General features: G+C 46.1%; 1 protein-coding gene across 3 annotated transcripts in view; it reads left to right on the top strand.

Moving 5' to 3' along the window:
• The window catches only part of LOC129858507 (probable E3 ubiquitin-protein ligase MID2), a 276,015-nt gene that overhangs the window by 141,279 nt on the left and 115,598 nt on the right, over positions 1 to 19,138 (top strand). For all 3 annotated transcript variants that reach the window (XM_055927796.1, XM_055927797.1, XM_055927795.1), the window contains exon 2: positions 11,840 to 12,648. In XM_055927796.1, coding sequence (XP_055783771.1) covers positions 11,896 to 12,648 — 753 coding nt within the window. In that variant the 5' untranslated portion in view covers positions 11,840 to 11,895. The remainder of the gene's footprint in view (positions 1 to 11,839; positions 12,649 to 19,138) is intronic.

Raw genomic sequence — 19,138 nt, 5'->3', positions numbered from 1 at the left:
GACTAGTAACCGAAAGGTTGCAAGATCGAATTCCTGAGCCGACAAGGTAAAAATATGTCGTTCTGCCCCTGAACAAGGCAGTTAACTAGGTTGTCATTGAAAATAAAATGTAAAAAAAGAATGTTTACAACGCAAGTACACGCAAGTTGAGAGAAACATTGGAGTAATCAAGGTGACAGACAGTGACACATTCAATACCACCTTACACACTCTTGCCTGCATCTAGCTGATCTAGGGTGTAATCATTAGTACAGCAGTTTCAAACAAGACTTTCTGTTGGATAAATTCAGGTATGTTAATCCCTGTTCTGTTTGCTTCCATTAAAGAAACGTTTTTCAACAGAATCTGCAGAATTAATACACCCCTGGTCACTTTCATAGCAGCCACATATTAACAGCTCGTTGTATATATAATTCCTTTTCGCAACTATCTACACATTCTCCTCCATTCACCTTTCCCCTCCGCTTGTGGACTTCAGTGCACAAACACATCAGCTTGTGACCAGGCGAAAAACCTTTCCAAGCCAAACATTCATATCATGACCGCTAAACACAGCCTTCATTGTTGTCACGTCATAGACAATCACCATAGCTACTAGAACTAACGCGTTAGTAAACCTGCTACAATCATGCAGTACAGTCAGCAGCAAGCAGTTTAGCAGATACACCGGTGGGCCCTGTGGCAATAAATTAATAATAAACACTATCCAGTGTTGGATAGCCATAGCCAGCTAGCTAACATAGTATCCTTTTCTGTTTTGAGCCAGGTGTTTGAGTAAGCTAAACTAGCTAGCTGCATTCGCTAGCTAAGTGAAAAATATATAATGAAATATAGCTAGCTAGCTCTCTCTCTCTCTCTCTCTCTCTCTCTCTCTCTCTCTCTCTCTCTCTCTCTCTCTCTCTCTCTCTCTCTCTCTCTCTCTCTCTCTCGCGCTTCTCCTTGATTTTTAAATATATACATTTGTTCAAAACTGTTAAACTATTGTATTTTCTCTCTGAGTCAACTACTTACCACATTTTATGCACAGTGTTATCTAGTTGTAGTTTATGCTTTCAGTACTAGATTCATTCTCTGATCCTTTGATTGGGTGGACAACATGTCAGTTCATGCTGCAAGAGCTCTGATAGGTTGGAGGACGTCCTCCGGAAGTTGTCATGATTATCCTTCCACTTTTTTCGTTACTACATGATTCCATATGTGTTATTTCATAGTTTTGATGTCTTCACTATTATTCTATTACGTAGAAAATAGTAAAAAATAAAGAAAAACCCTTGAATGAGTAGGTGTGTCCAAACTTTTGACTGGTACTATATATATGGGTGGCAGGTAGCCTAGTGGTTAGAGTTTTGGACCAGTAACCAAAAGGTTGCTAGATCAAATCCCCGAGCTGACAAAGTCAAAATCTGTCGTTCTGCCCCTGAACAAGGCAATTAACCCACTGTTCCTATGCCTTCATTGTAAATAAGATTGTTTTTCTTAACTGTCTTGCCTAGTTAAATAAAAATAACTCAAGGTATTTGTTTTCTGTTGTGACTGTTCAGGATGGAACTGTGAACAGGATGGAACTCTGTGATGGTAAATGGAACGTTGACAGTTAGTTCCGGAACCCCCTGAGGAACTTATCTCCCCTGTTGTCATACTGCCAGCGTACTGTAACACTCCCAGCATCAAACTCTATACCCCCTGTGGTCATACTTTTCTTTAAAGACACCTACACAGTTCCCATTGACACTAACCCCCCCTCATGGGATGGGACTGTGACAGACAGAAGCTCGCTGGGTAACAAATGGCACGATATTCCCTATATACGGTATAGTGCACCATGGGCCAATGGGCCCTGCTCAAAAGTAATGCTCTATAAAGGGAATATGATGCCATTTGAGATGTATCATGTGACCGACAGACATCTGCCAGGGACGGGGATAACACCACATGGAGATAAAGGGAGCAACACAGGAGCCATGAGAACTGTCAGTCAAACACTGAAATGCTCATTAGAAAAAGACTCACTGTCACTTATACTGCAGCTGACTAGCACCAATACTGTAGGACCTGTATTCATTAGAGCTAAGCACCTTGTGGCGTCGCTGCTGTCTTTCTGAGACCATTTCTGTCACATAGGTACTGTACATAGGACTGTGGATGGAGTGCTGTATTTATCAGCCTGTCTATTGGGTATGTTCTGATCAGCTGTCTCATGCGTAACAGGAATTTGATTCTTGTAGAGTGAAGAGGTCCTCTTGAGAGTGTACATCTTGTTCTAGTCTCTGCATCCCAAAATGGACACACTATTCAGAGGCCTACGGGCCATGATCAAAGGTAGTGAACCAACTATGGAATAGGGAGTCAGTTTGCACGCAGGCATAGTGTAGAAACCCTGTGAACACTCACTCAACAGACCTGTCTGCATGGTATCCCTCTCACATCCGGGCTCCCTTGTGGCGCAGCGGTCTAAGGCACTGCATCTCAGTGCTAGAGGTGTAACTACAGTCCCTGGTTCGAATCCAGGCTGTATCACATCCAGCTGTGATTGGGAGTCCCATAGGGCGGCGCACAATTGGCCCAGTGTCATCCGGGTTTGGCCCAGGGGTAGGCCATCATTGTAAATAAGAATTTGTTCTATACTGACCTAGTTAAATAAAGGTTAAATAAATATTTTGAAAAATAAAAATAAATCTGTCTGCTGTCTCACTGCACCTATCCTCCAAATCACGGCCTCCCCCCCCAAGTTGACCTGTGTATCTTACATGGAAGTAGCGTTACAAAGTTCACAGCATTGCCAGAAATCCCGACTGGAGGATCCCCCGGAATCAGGAGGGAATAAGCAACTGGGGTTCCCTCTAACTGGGATTCCCTCCAACTGGGATTCCCTCCAACTGGGATTCCCTCCAACTGGGATTCCCTCCAACTGGGATTCCCTCCAACTGGGATTCCCTCCAACTGGGATTACCTCCAACTGGGATTACCTCCAACTGGGATTCCCTCCAACTGGGATTCCCTCCAACTGGGATTACCTCCAACTGGGGTTCCCTCTAACTGGGATTCCCTCTAACTGGGATTCCCTCTAACTGGGATTCCCTCTAACTGGGATTCCCTCTAACTGGGTTCCCTCTAACTGGGATTCCATCCAACTGGGATTCCCTCTAACTGGGATTCCCTCCAACTGGGATTCCCTCTAACTGGGATTCCCTCTAACTGGGATTCCCTCCAACTGGGATTCCCTCTAACTGGGGTTCCCTCTAACTGGGGTTCCCTCTAACTGGGGTTCCCTCTAACTGGGATTCCCTCTAACTGGGGTTCCCTCTAACTGGGGTTCCCTCCAACTGGGGTTCCCTCCAACTGGGGTTCCCTCCAACTGGGGTTCCCTCTAACTGGGATTCCCTCCAACTGGGATTCCCTCTAACTGGGGTTCCCTCTAACTGGGGTTCCCTCTAACTGGGGTTCCCTCCAACTGGGATTCCCTCCAACTGGGATTCCCTCCAACTGGGATTCCCTCCAACTGGGATTCCCTCCAACTGGGATTCCCTCCAACTGGGATTCCCTCCAACTGGGGTTCCCTCCAACTTGGATTCCCTCTAACTGGGATTATTAAAAACTGAAACTTTGAGAAAGTGTATAGTATTTTGCAACCGTAATGAAACTCATTCCAGGCAGGTGTTCCTTTCTGCTACAGTTGGTTGTGTAATCGTTTACAGGTATTTTATGTCCACAGCTGCAGCCTCTTGGGAGGATGAAGGGTTCCAATGGTTCCCATCTCAGTTTTGGCTCGGTTCTGACCCTGACCTTCTAACCTGTACAGGTTACACCCATCACTAGAGGTCAGGGGTCAGCCCCCACGTCGCTGTCAAGGCCAGGCAGCTGAGCTGCCCACTCTCTCTCTCTCACACTCACACACACACACACGCACGCACACACACAGACACACACCCAAGCAGCTTCTCACTCAAAAACATATGCCATGGGACTAATTGACTGGTTATGTGGCTTTAGCATTAATGCCTTGTAGGCTTTTAATGTATGTGGCCTTTTTTCACTCCTGGAAGTGAGTTTGCATGACAGAAATACAGTATTATATTTGAGAAGGACCTCCCTGGAGGTCACTTGAAGGAACTGTGTAGTGGTCTGTTTACTATATGTAAGACCACATAAAAGGATTCCTTCAAGTGGTTATTGTGTTCATGTGATTGTGTAAACATAATTCAAGGAAGAGGCCTATACGGCGGGGCACCTAACAGTAAAGTGTCCCCATTGTTGAGACAAGGCTAATTGTCATTGTTCCAGAAATGCCATATTCTGCTGTGACGCAGGTTTTGTCTGGGCTCAGCTAGAGCCCAGTGAACACAGTCCCCTGAGCATGTTCCTTCCCTGGGATTAAATACACAAACAAAACAAAAACAAAGACAGAATCTGTGTCCAAAATGGCTCCCTATGTAGTGCACTACTTTAGACCAGAGCCTATAGGGAATAGGGTGCCATTTTGGGATGCAGAAAGAGACACAAACTAAGAAAAACACAAAGAAAACATCAATCATTTATATTTCAGAACCCCTGCCTGTCATGCCTACAATAGACTCCTATACTGAGAGTCAATCAGAACCCCTGGTTGTCATGCCTACAATAGACTCCAATACTGAGACTCAATCAGAACCCCTGGTTGTCATGCCTACAATAGACTCCTATACTGGGAGTCAATCAGAACCCCTGGTTGTCATGCCTACAATAGACTCCTATACTGAGAGTCGATCAGAACCCCTGGTTGTCATGCCTACAATAGACTCCAATACTGGGAGTCAATCAGAACCCCTGGTTGTCATGCCTACAATAGACTCCTATACTGGGAGTCAATCAGAACCCCTGGTTGTCATGCCTACAATAGACTCCAATAATGAGAGTCAATCAGAACCCCTGGTTGTCATGACTACAATAGACTCCAATACTGGGAGTCAATCCCATTTTATGTCTCGCCCAAAACATGTCAAAGCAGATGTTATAAGTCCCTAAGAGCGTTTGCCAGCTGGTCAAGTAGTTTAAGAGGGAGGTTATATCCTCATTGAGCTGTAGGACAGTGAACCAGTAGTTTAAGAGGGAGGTTATATCCTCATTGAGCTGTAGGACAGTGAACCAGTAGTTTAACAGGGAGGTTATATCCTCATTGAGCTGTAGGACAGTGAACCAGTAGTTTAAGAGGGAGGTTATATCCTCATTGAGCTGTAGGACAGTGAATCAGTAGTTTAACAGGGAGGTTACTTCCTCATTGAGCTGTAGGACAGTGAACCAGTAGTTTAACAGGGAGGTTACATCCTCATTGAGCTGTAGGACAGTGAACCAGTAGTTTAACAGGGAGGTTACATCCTCATTGAGCTGTAGGACAGTGAATCAGTAGTTTAACAGGGAGGTGATATCCTCATTGAGCTGTAGGACAGTGAACCAGTAGTTTAACAGGGAGGACAGTGAACCAGTAGTTTAACAGGGAGGTTATATCCTCATTGAGCTGTAGGACAGTGAATCAGTAGTTTAACAGGGAGGACAGTGAACCAGTAGGGCAAATAGATTTGAGATAGTCCAAATCTTTAGCTAGTTAGTTGGATAAAACGTGAAATGTGTAGCCATGTAGTTATATAAGTGGATTAGGGAAACACCAGCCGACTATTGTATGCCCAAATGCCCCCTATTTCCTATATAGTGTACTTATTTGGACTAGGGCTCATAGCAGCTCTGGTCACTAGTAGTGCACTATGTAGGGAATAGGGTGCCATTTGGGACACTCGCCGCTGTTCAAACATGCTAAATGAGGCATCGGAAATATTCATTTATTTATTTTCACCGTCTAATTCTGCTGAAAAAGCCTGTCTGTACTATAAACGTTACATCATGCAGTAATCAATATAAGAAGAGATGAAATGGAGACTGAATCTGCTGAATCTGTTCTCTGGGCTTCTGTACCCTCACAAAAAGCAGAGTCTTATGGGGACCCTTCACCTTAACAAGATATTAATGCAGTGTGTCAAGTGGCATCCTTTTCCCTAGATAGTGCACTACCTTATGACCAGGTCTATAGGACTCTGGTCATAAATAATGCACTATATAGGTAATAAGGAGGATTTGGGATGGAGACTGTTTTTACATTTGTTTATTCATCTGTTTTTATTTCTTTGTTCTCCCAAACTGTCTGGTTTCCTCGTCTTCTTAGTTTTATTCTCCCAAGTGACACTGCGTATAATGGATACTGAGGCAGTTTATTCAGTGTTAATGCTTATGCATACGTCTCTTAATTTGTAGCTATGTGGCGTCCGTACACACATTTCTCGCACCGTTAAGCAATGAAAAGCAAATTCCCATCAAATGAAATATGTCTGCCAAATGAATCACTGTCCGCGTCAATCTGGCCATTGTGGGAGGGCCACTCCTCACCAGTCAAATAGAGAAACAACCCTCAGCGGAAGAGATTTAGCATCATTCTAGTTTAGGAAAAGGGGATAACTCACACAAATGACAGAATGGTTTCCTTACTCTGTAAGCAGTCTATGGACATGTTCAAATCATCAATAAGTCACGTTGAGCTTCACAATCAATATGAGATACTTTCGGATGATTTGGGCATGATTCGCACAAGAAATGCTAACATTGGTACCATGACTTCAATGGGATTTGTGCCACAAATGCTAAAATGTTAGCATTTTGGAATCAGTGTCAGGGAAATAAAACCAAAGCATGGATTGCGGTCCTACCGTGTCCATAGACTGCTTACAGGGTAAGGAAACCAATGTGTGATGTTGTCATTTGGGTGAGCTGTTGCCCAATATCTTACAATGATTATATCAATCTGTCCGTCTACAGTAGGAAGACGATGTCTTTCCGTGTGCTATTCCCTCTTACCAGTCACCTGGAGCAGCAGCCCAAGGGCACAGAGGTCATCTTTCCTCCCTCCCCCTCCCCCTCCTCTACCCTCTTCATCTCTGGCTCCTGGATGCTTATCCTCATAAAAATGGCACCAGTCAGATGCTGGTACTAAGACAGCTGTATTCCACAATAAGCAAACAAGAAAACGCTCACCCAGAGGCGGCGCTCTTAGTAGCTAAGGACATTAATGCAGGGAAACTTAAAACTGTTTTACCAAATTTCTATTAGCATGTTAAATGTGCAACCAGAGGGAAAAAAAACTCTGGACCACCTATACTCCACACACAGAGACGCATACAAAGCCCTCCCTCGCCCTCCATTTGGCAAATCTGACCAGAATTCTATCCTCCTGATTCCTGCTTAGAAACAAAAATGAAAGCAGGAAGCACCAGTGACTAGATCAATAAAAAAGTGGTCAGATGAAGCAGATATCAAACTACAGGACTGTTTTTCTAGCACAGACTGGAATATGTTCCGGGATTCTTCCGATGGCATTGAGGAGTACACCACCTCAGTCATTGGCTTCATCAATAAGTGCATCGATGACGTCGTCCCCACAGTGACCATACGTACATACCCCAACCAGAAGCCATGGATTACAGGCAACATCCGGACTGAGGTAAATGCTAGAGCTGCCGCTTTCAAGCTAACCCGGACGCTTATAAGAAATCCCGCTATGCCCTCCGATGAACCATCAAACAGGCAAGGCGTAAATACAGGACTAAGATCGAGTCTTACTACACCGGCTCTGACGCTCGTCGGATGTGGCAGGTAGTGCCCTCAAAGCTCATCAATAAGCTAAGGACCCTGGGACTAAACACCTCGCTCTTCAACTGGATCCTGGACTTCCTGACCGGCCTCCCCCAGGTGGTAAGGGTAGGTAACAACACATCCACCACCCTGATCCTCAACACAGGGGCCCCTCAGGGGTGCGTGCTCAGTCCCCTCCTGTACTCCCTGTTCACTCATGACTGCGCGGCCAGGCACGACTCCAACACCATCATTAAGTTTGCCGATGACACAACAGTGGTAGGCCTGATCAACGACGAGACAGCCTATACGGAGGAGGTCAGAGACCTGGCCGTGTGGTGCAAGGACAACAACCTCTCCCTCAACGTGATCAAGACAAAGGAGATGATTGTGGAGTACAGGAAAAGGAGGATCGAGCACGCCCCCATTCTCATCGACGGGGCTGCAGTGGAGCAGGTTGAGCTTCAAGTTCCTTGGTGTCCACATCAACAACAAACTAACATGGTCCAAGCACACCAAGATAGTCGTGAAGAGGGCACGAAAAAAACTATTCCCCCTCATGAGACTGAAAAGATTTGGCATGGGTCCTCAGATCCTCGAAATGTTCTACAGCTGCACCATCAAGATTATCCTGACTGGTTGCATCACTGCCTGGAATGGCAACTGCTCGGCCTCCGACCCCAAGGCACTACAGAGGGTAATGCAAACGGCCCTGTACATCACAGGGGCCAAGCTTCCTGCCATCCAGGAACTCTATACCAGGCGGTGTCAGAGGAAGGCCCTAAAATTGTCAAAGAATCCAGCCACCCTAGTCATAGACTGTTTTATCTGCTACCGCACGGCAAGCGGTACCGGAGTGCCAAGTCTAGGTCCAAGAGGCTTCTAAACAGCTTCTACCCCCAAGCCACAAGACTCCTGAACATCTAATGAAATGGCTACCCAGACTATTTGCATTGGCCCCCTCTTTTACACCGCTTCTACTTTCTGTTGTTATCATCTGATCATAGTCACTTTAATAACTCTACCTACATGCACAGTACACATTACCTCAAATAACCGGTGCCCCCGCACATTGACTCTGTACCGGTACCCCCCTGTATATAGTCTCGTTATTGTTATTTTACTGCTGCTCTTTTATTACTTGTTACTTTTATTTGTTATTCTTATCCGTATTCTTTTTTTTTTTAACTGCATTGTTGGTTAGGAGCTCGTAAGTGAGCATTTCACTGTGAGGTCTACACCTGTTGTGTTCGGCGCATGACTAATAACATTTGATTTGATGTTATCCCCTGTCTGACACAGATATACAGGCCTGTTGTTAGCATGGTGGACCAGCCAGCCTCTTCTACCTCTCAACCTATACGGCCTAGGGATGTGTCTCCAATGGCATCCTATTCCTTATATAGTGCACCGTACCTATATAGTGCACTGGTTATATAGTGCACTGGTTCATAAGTAGTGCACTATATCGGGAATAGGGTGCCATTCAGGGTGCAGTCTAGGTGCTGCCTGTGAGTTCTCCCCACTAACATAAAGCCAACCTACCTGATAACGGCCAAATAAAGAGGCTGATAAATCCCAGCCCCAAGGTGAATGTGAAGGACAGACACTGGCCCTGGCGTGTTATCTAGCAGCATATTATCTGCATGATTGGTTACGGGTCTAGGATATTGTTTATTTTTCCAGTGATTCATTTGTAGTGGAACGGGTAGCTAGCCAGACCTTCACAATCATTTAGCTGGAGCTTAAATCATGTTCGCTTTGAAATTGGTTCAATGTCAAAGGGGGGGGGGGGGGGGGTGGGGGGGGGGGGGTGACATTATCCTGTTCTCAGATCTGTTTGTTCTCTCTTAACAACTATACTGTTGACTGTACACACAGGTTTGAGACCCGTCTATGTTGACATGTCTGTGGGGTTTGAGTCTTTGTTGTTGGAGAATGACATCTTCAAGCCTCTGTCCTCTCCTGTGACCGTTCCTCTCTTTGTATGTGCTGTTTTCATTTGAGGAGCTTCCATAGTGGACAAAGTTGTCAGTTGCCATCAAATATACAAATGAACATTGAACACCAGTGGAAAAAAGAGAATGTTTCCAAGGTGGTCCCCAGTGGAATAGGCGATGTGAAGACTGTAAACTCTGACGACAGTGGCCAGGGTCCAATCAATATAGAGTCCTGTGGGCTTGCAAGAGCAGTGAGCGGGAATTGGGGGATGGGATTTTCATGCAAGCCTGAAAACTCTTAAGGAAAATGCAAGTCAGTTCAGAACAAAATCTTATTTACAACGACGGCCTGCCCCGGCCAAACCCTAACGACGCTGGGCCCCCAATCACGGCCGGTTGTGATACAGCCTGGAATCGAACCAGGGTCTGTAGTGAGATGCAGGGGGGAGAGAGGGAGGAGAGGGAGGGTTGGGGGGAGGAGAGGAGGGAGGGACGGGGGGAGAAGATGAGGACTGTGGACCTGCCTGCCTGTGAGGTGTTAGCCAGGGTTAGAGAGGGAGGGTAGAGAGAGGGGCTGAGGACCCAACTTCCCGTCTTCCCTGCCTGGCTAAGGTGATTTGTGCCTTTTCATGTTCAGGATCCAGTGGAATCCATTAATGCAGAAACATTATAATCTGTCCAGCCAACAGACTCTTTTAAATGTAGGCCTGTAGATGTAGAGTGTTTTGGGAGATGAAGCAGCCCTTTTCTCTCCCTCTCTCTCTCTCTCTCTCTCTCTCTCTCTCTCTCTCTCTCTCTCTCTCTCTCTCTCTCTCTCTCTCTCTCTCTCTCTCTCTCTCTCTCTGTCTCTCTCTCTCTCTCTCTCTCCCCTCTCTCTCTCTCTCCCCTCTCTCTCTCTCTCCCCTCTCTCTCTCTCTCTCTCTCTCTCTCTCTCTCTCTCTCTCTCTCTCTCTCTCTCTCTCCCTCTCTCCCTCTCTCCCTCTCTCCCTCTCTCCCTCTCTCCCTCTCTCCCTCTCTCCCTCTCTCCCTCTCTCTCTCTCTATCTCTCTCTCTCTCCCTCTCTCTCGCTCTCTCGCTCTCTCTCCCCTCTCTCAAGGGGACTTAAGAGATGTGATGCATTATATGCCATGTCATTTGACAGCACCAGACAGGCAGTTGTGTGTGTGTGTGAGTGTGCTGCTAGGCTCACTGAGGCTGGAGGCTCTGGAGAGATGCCAGGCAGAGCAGGGCTGCCACCACTGTGCCCGGTCTTCAGCTAGAGACATTACACTGATCAGACTAGCCTGCATCTCTGTCTGGGTGTGTCCCAAATCACTAGCCTGCATCTCTGTCTGGGTGTGTCCCAAATCACATTCTATTCCCTGTATAGTGCACTACTATGAGCCCTGGTCAAAACTAGTGCACTATATAGGGAACAGGGGTGCATCCTTTCTGTATGTACAGACCTTCCTCATCTCTACCCAGCTAGCCTCATTATTCAGCCTGCCATCCCAATCTCTACCCAGCTAGCCTCATTATTCAGCCTGCCCTCCTCATCTCTACCCAGCTAGCCTCATTATTCAGCCTGCCATCCCCATCTCTACCCAGCTAGCCTCATTATTCAGCCTGCCATCCCCATCTCTACCCAGCTAGCCTCATTATTCAGCCTGCCCTCCTCATCTCTACCCAGCTAGCCTCATTATTCAGCCTGCCCTCCCCATCTCTACCCAGCTAGCCTCATTATTCAGCCTGCCATCCCCATCTCTACCCAGCTAGCCTCATTATTCAGCCTGCCCTCCTCATCTCTACCCAGCTAGCCTCATTATTCAGTGTGCCATCCCCATCTCTACCCAGTTAGCCTCATTATTCAGCCTGCCCTCCTCATCTCTACCCAGCTAGCCTCATTATTCAGCCTGCCATCCCCATCTCTACCCAGCTAGCCTCATTATTCAGCCTGCCCTCATCTCTACCCAGCTAGTCTCATTATTCAGCCTGCCCTCCCCATCTCTACTCAGCTAGCCTCATTATTCAGCCTGCCATCCCCATCGCTACCCAGCTAGCCTCATTATTCAGCCTGCCATCCCCATCTCTACCCAGCTAGCCTCATTATTCAGCCTGCCCTCCTCATCTCTACCCAGCTAGCCTCATTATTCAGCCTGCCCTCCCCATCTCTACCCAGGAAGTTTGCCCCCGGTAATTCATTGGGCAGACCGCACCACCCTCTGGAGAGCCCTGTGGTTGAACTCATAGGTCTCCTCTTCCTCTTTCAGGTGACTGACCAGCTTCCGTGGGATTTGATGTCGCCTCTAGATTGGTTCTGCTGAAGATGGAAACACTGGAGTCTGAGCTCACCTGTCCAATCTGCCTGGAGTTGTTTGAAGATCCCCTGCTCTTACCCTGCGCCCACAGCCTCTGTTTCAACTGCGCCCACCGCATCTTAGTCTCCCACTGCTCGTCCAACAAACCTCTAGAGTCCATCTCCGCCTTCCAGTGCCCCACCTGCCGTTACGTCATCACGCTGAACCACCGCGGTCTGGAGGGCCTGAAGCGCAATGTGACCCTGCAGAACATCATCCACCGTTTCCAGAAGGCCTCCGTCAGCGGCCCTAACTCCCCCAGTGAGAGCCGTCGTGCCCCAGGTCTCTCCGGAGGCCACAGGCCCTATAGCAGCAGCGGAGGAGGAAGCTCCGGCAGCCACAGCGCCCGCTCCAGCCCGGCCCAGCCCTCCTCTCATCAGCACACTGCCACCATGTCTCTGGAGCACCGTATCAGCTGCCAGTTCTGCGAGCAGGACCCGCCACGCGAGGCAGTCAAGACGTGTGTGACCTGCGAGGTGTCGTACTGCGACCGGTGTCTGCGTGCCACGCACCCCAATAAGAAGCCGTTTACCAGTCACCGGTTGGTGGAGCCGGTGCATGACGCTCACATGAGAGGCCTCACCTGTCTGGAGCATGAGAATGAGAAGGTTAATATGTACTGCATCGTGGATGACCAGCTGATATGTGCCCTGTGTAAGCTGGTGGGACGACACAGAGAACATCAAGTCTCCTCTCTCAGCGAACGCTTCGACAAACTCAAGGTGAGCCCCCCGCCCTCCTTCTCTCTAATACACAGATCACACACGAACTACACGTCAACAAACTGTATTTGAAGTGCTGCATTATAAAACGCATAATATCCATTTTCAGAAATCAATCAATCAAGTTTATTTTATATAGCCCTTCGTACATCAGCTAATATCTCAAAGTGCTGTACAGAAACCCAGCCTAAAACCCCAAACAGCAAGCAATGCAGGTGTGGAAGCAGAAATGTTGGTCAATTGACGTTAATTAAAAACACATATTGTGAAAGAGTTGAAACTGACATTTTTTCATTTTGCCATGACATGGGCTAGAGAAAAGACAGATATGATTTTGTTTGAAATATTGTTACTATACCATATATCCCCCCCCCCCACCCAACAACAGAACTCCTGTAGAAAAAGTATCCCAATTAACTTTTAAACAGTTACATGTAATAAAGTATCAATAAATAAATAAATATTAAAATAATCAATTTGTTTAAACTATATTGTGGAAATATAACACATCTGATTCATTGTATCCAGAGGGTGGACAGTGTATACAATGTGGATTTCTTTTTGGACATTTAATCAACTTAAAAAAAAATATATATATGTGTTTTTTCCACTAGGATAAATCAAGGGAAGCTTTCTGAGTTTGATTATGTACACTTTTTTTTAGAGTGACACGGTCTCCGTTTGTTTACAGCCTCTATGTTTGTTATTGTCAGAGTGACACGGCACTTTGTTTCCAGCCTCTATGTTTGTTATTGTCAGAGTGACACGGCCTCCGTATGTTTCCAGCCTCTATGTTTGTTATTGTCAGAGTGACACGGCACTTTGTTTACAGCCTCTATGTTTGTTATTGTCAGAGTGACACGGCACTTTGTTTACAGCCTCTATGTTTGTTATTGTCAGAGTGACACGGCACTCTGTTTACAGCCTCTATGTTTGTTATTGTCAGAGTGACACGGCACTTTGTTTACAGCCTCTATGTTTGTTATTGTCAGAGTGACGCGGCACTCTGTTTCCAGCCTCTATGTTTGTTATTGTCAGAGTGACACGGCACTCTGTTTACAGCCTCTATGTTTGTTATTGTCAGAGTGACACGGCCTCCGTATGTTTCCAGCCTCTATGTTTGTTATTGTCAGAGTGACACGGCCTCCGTATGTTTCCAGCCTCTATGTTTGTTATTGTCAGAGTGACACGGCACTTTGTTTACAGCCTCTATGTTTGTTATTGTCAGAGTGACACGGCCTCCGTATGTTTCCAGCCTCTATGTTTGTTATTGTCAGAGTGACGCGGCACTTTGTTTACAGCCTCTATGTTTGTTATTGTTGGAGTGACACGGCACTTTGTTTACAGCCTCTATGTTTGTTATTGTCAGAGTGACACGGCACTTTGTTTACAGCCTCTATGTTTGTTATTGTCAGAGTGACACGGCACTTTGTTTACAGCCTCTATGTTTGTTATTGTCAGAGTGACACGGCACTTTGTTTACAGCCTCTATGTTTGTTATTGTCAGAGTGACACGGCACTTTGTTTACAGCCTCTATGTTTGTTATTGTCAGAGTGACACGGCACTTTGTTTACAGCCTCTATGTTTGTTATTGTCAGAGTGACGCGGCACTTTGTTTACAGCCTCTATGTTTGTTATTGTCAGAGTGACACGGCACTTTGTTTACAGCCTCTATGTTTGTTATTGTCAGAGTGACACGGCCTCCGTATGTTTCCAGCCTCTATGTTTGTTATTGTCAGAGTGACACGGCACTTTGTTTACAGCCTCTATGTTTGTTATTGTCAGAGTGACACGGCACTTTGTTTACAGCCTCTATGTTTGTTATTGTCAGAGTGACACGGCACTTTGTTTACAGCCTCTATGTTTGTTATTGTCAGAGTGACACGGCCTCCGTATGTTTCCAGCCAGTCGCCTGTTATTGTTTCCCGTCGCTGGCTCTCTCCTTGTCATGAGCTTGTTTAGAAAGTTTCCTATTTCAGCCAACAGGAACATTTATCACAGACTACAACAGGAATATTTATCACAGACTACAACAGGAGCAGATATCACAGACTACAACAGGAACATTTATCACAGACTACAACAGGAACATTTATCACAGACTACAACAGGAACAGATATCACAGACTACAACAGGAACATTTATCACAGACTACAACAGGAACAGATATCACAGACTACAACAGGAACATTTATCACAGACTACAACAGGAACAGATATCACAGGCTACAACAGGAATAGATAACACAGGCTGATTCACAACACTGAAGCTGATTCACACCCATCACTGAAGCTGATTCACAGCCAACACTGAAGCTGAGTCACACCCATCACTGAAGCTGATTCACAGCTATCACTGAAGCTGATTCACAGCTATCACTGAAGCTGATTCACACCCAACACTGAAGCTGATTCACACCCAACACTGAAGCTGATTCACACCCAACACTGAAGCTGATTCACAGCCATCACTGAAGCTGATTCACACCCATCACTGAAGCTGATTCACACCCAACACTGAAGCTGATTCACACCCAACACTGAAGCTGATTCACAGCCATCACTGAAGCTGATTCACACCCATCACTGAAGCTGATTCACAGCCATCACTGAAGCTGATTCACAGCCATCACTGAAGCTGATTCACACCCATCACTGAAGCTGATTCACACCCAACACTGAAGCTAATTCACTGAGTTAGTGATGCATGTGAGAAAATAGGCAGAAGAGATATAACGCATTAAAATAGAAGGGCAGAAGCATCAAACAGAACAGTAACATGGGTCCAAATGTCATGTTGTTGTTTACCTCATCCCTTTGTTTTATGGTCTTATGTAGATATTGTACAGCTTGTAGAGCTCTGTGTTCTGAAGTAACTCCTGCATAGAGGAAATTCTATTGATGTGGTGCCCCCCCCCCCATCGTGTCTTTGAGGATATGAATGCAATCACTTTCCCTCCCCCCTCCCTTCTTCTTCTCGCTCTCTTTCTCTCTCTCTGTCTCTCTCTCTCTCTCCCTGTCTCTCAGGCGGCAGTAGACAGGCAGATCATTTGAATGTTATAAAGCTTTGAACTTGGTGACTTTGAACTCCCCCTCTCTCTTTTTCTCTCTCCCTCTCTCTCCTCTCTCTCTCCCCGTCTCCCCCCTCTCTCCCCCTCTTTCTTCCCCCCTCTCTCTCGCTCTCCACCCTCTCTCTCTCCCCCTCTCTCTCCCCAACCTGTGAGGGACTAGCTCAGATCAGCTCAGCAAACTTTGTAATTTTTTTCTGTCTGGGGAAATTTACGGAATAAAAGTATTATTTGTACATAATCAGAAGAGATGTGTACTTCTCATCTGTGACCACATCTTGTACTGAAACGCAGAGAAATGACAGAGAAACACACACACACGTATTAATTCTCATTCCATCCAATATTGGTATTACATAGACCCTTCACACTACACTGAGACTGTCTTCTAACTGACCTGATGTACTAGAGACTTCACACTACACTGAGACTGTCCTCTAATCGACCTGATGTACTAGAGACTTCACACTACACTGAGACTGTCCTCTAACTGACCTGATGTACTAGAGACTTCACACTACACTGAGACTGTCCTCTAACTGACCTGATGTACTAGAGACTTCACACTACACTGAGACTGTCCTCTAACTGACCTGATGTGCTAGAGACTTCACACTACACTGAGACTGTCCTCTAACTGACCTGATGTACTAGAGACTTCACACTACACTGACTGTCCTCTAACTGACCTGATGTACTAGAGACTTCACACTACACTGAGACTGTCCTCTAACTGACCTGATGTACTAGAGACTTCACACTACACTGAGACTGTCCTCTAACTGACCTGATGTACTAGAGACTTCACACTACACTGAGACTGTCCTCTAACTGACCTGATGTGCTGTTTACATGTTTCGTTGTCTCTAGAGCCTGGGGCTAGTTATAAATGTATGAACTGATTAGCCAAGACTAGTCCCCCTTGAGGCACAGCTGAGAGAATCTGTGAGAAGAATCTGTATAACATGTGCAGACATGAAACATGTCGACAGACATTTAGAACGATGAACTGCTACTGCTGAACGTCAGATCAGTGTTTTAAAACGATGAACTGCTACTGCTGAACGTCAGATCAGTGTGTATTTGCTGTTAACTGCCATTTTGTTGACCTAAAACAACCGATTCCTACTTTCCTCTCTCAATTGATTGAGTGACAGCGCTACATCTTTTATGGTACGTCGACGGTGTCATCGTCTTCAGAAATGTGAGAGGGGGCCCTCGTATATCTGGTGTGCCCAGATGGTCATGCTGATTATCCGGAGAGGGCTGAGTTCTCATCTCTGTGTGGTTTGAAAAGGCTGAGTGATCATCAAGCTACTAATGAGCTGAGGTCTTTGTTCAAGCCACATCAAGGATGTGTTTGTGCCGTAACACTGGACTCGACCACAAAGCACTACTTGAAATCAGGGCCGGATAAATAGTGTCGGTCGTTGCTTTGCAGTGGCACACAGTACGTGTGTCTGTTGACTACTCCTCCATTGATCTGATGATGGACTCTAAGTCAGACATGACTTGGAACGATGGGGGGTGGGGGGGGGTGGCTGTTTTCAACAGTCTGACAGCTCTCACTAATGCACAGGGATTATACACTGTGTTTCACAAAAAAAAAAGTTAGCGATTTAAAGGATTAATTTCCTATTTTGGACGTTTGCTGGTCGCAGCAGTAGTCAATGTTGATATACCCGCCCTATCCTTCATCTCCCTCTCCCTCTCTCTCTCTCTCGCTCTCTTGCTCTCTGTCTCTCGCTCTCTCACTCTCTCTCTCTCGCTCTCTGTCTCTCGCTCTCTCTCTCGCTCTCTTGCTCTCTGTCTCTCGCTCTCTTGCTCTCTGTCTCACGCTCTCTCTCGCTCTCTCACTCTCTGTCTCTCGCTCTCTTTCTCTCTGTCAGTAAGCTCCTTAAGGAAACCGTCTATCTCTCCTCTCCATCCCGCTCTCCTCCTCATCCTCCTCTCCCTCTCATCCTCCTGTCCTCCTCCTCCTGCAAGGTATCAGGGTAGCACAGTCAAGTAGTTATTTCACTCTGATCTCTGCCTTTCCTGGAACCCTCTGGGCTCCGGTGCACTATAAAGTGGACAGGTTGCTATTTGGGATACATCCAGAGTGTCTTGTTGTAGGGTAGGTAGTACCATGAAACTCAACAGTTTCACTCCATAGTCATTCATTCCCAGCCTTTTACTGCAGAAGAGAAAGTGAGAGACACCAGCTTCCAGTAGACTAAGAGAGATAGAATCTGACATGTGAAAAGCTGAGCATCCCCCGATTCCCTGTGTTTGTACAGAGAGAAGCTGACATGATTTGAAGTATAGTGTGAGAGAGCACTTATCCAGGCTCATAGTACCACCGTGGCTTGTGTGGTGTTTTTCTATGTGTATGTGTGTATGTGTGTACGTATGTGTGTGTGTACGTATGTGTGTGTGTACGTATGTGTGTGTGTACGTGTGTGTGTGTGTGTGTGTGTGTGTGTGTGTGTGTGTGTGTGTGTGTGTGTGTGTGTGTGTGTGTGTGTGTGTGTACGTGTGTACGTGTGTGTGTACGTGTGTGTGTACGTGTGTGTACGTGTGTGTGTGTGTGTATTCCTATGCTCATGTACACATTTCCACTTAATGCATGATGTCTGGTGTCTGGGAGTGTAGTGACAGGTTATTATAGATGGATAGAGATGTCTGGTGTCTGGGAGTGTAGTGACAGGTTATTATAGATGGATAGAGATGCCTGGTGTCTGGGAGTGACAGGTTATTATAGATGGATAGAGATGTCTGATGTCTGGGAGTGACAGGTTATTATAGATGGATAGAGATGTCTGGTGTCTGGGAGTGTAGTGACAGGTTATTATAGATGGATAGAGATGCCTGGTGTCTGGGAGTGACAGGTTATTATAGATGGATAGAGATGCCTGGTGTCTGTGAGTGTAGTGACAGGTTATTATAGATGGATAGAGATGTCTGGTGTCTGGGAGTGACAGGTTATTATAGATGGATAGAGATGCCTGGTGTCTGGGAGTGTAGTGACAGGTTATTATAGATGGATAGAGATGCCTGGTGTCTGGGAGTGACAGGTCATTATAGATGGATAGAGATGCCTGGTGTCTGGGAGTGTAGTGACAGGTTATTATAGATGGATAGAGATGCCTGGTGTCTGGGAGTGACAGGTTATTATAGATGGATAGAGATGTCTGGTATCTGGGAGTGACAGGTTATTATAGATGGATAGAGATGCCTGGTGTCTGGGAGTGACAGGTCATTATAGATGGATAGAGATGCCTGGTGTCTGGGAGTGTAGTGACAGGTTATTATAGATGGATAGAGATGCCTGGTGTCTGGGAGTGACAGGTTATTATAGATGGATAGAGATGCCTGGTATCTGGGAGTGACAGGTTATTATAGATGGATAGAGATGCCTGGTGTCTGGGAGTGACAGGT

The sequence above is a fragment of the Salvelinus fontinalis genome, chromosome 6 (genome assembly GCF_029448725.1).
Source record: "Salvelinus fontinalis isolate EN_2023a chromosome 6, ASM2944872v1, whole genome shotgun sequence".
NCBI classification, from domain to species: Eukaryota; Metazoa; Chordata; class Actinopteri; order Salmoniformes; family Salmonidae; genus Salvelinus; species Salvelinus fontinalis.
This window is presented reverse-complemented; position numbering and strand designations above follow the sequence as displayed.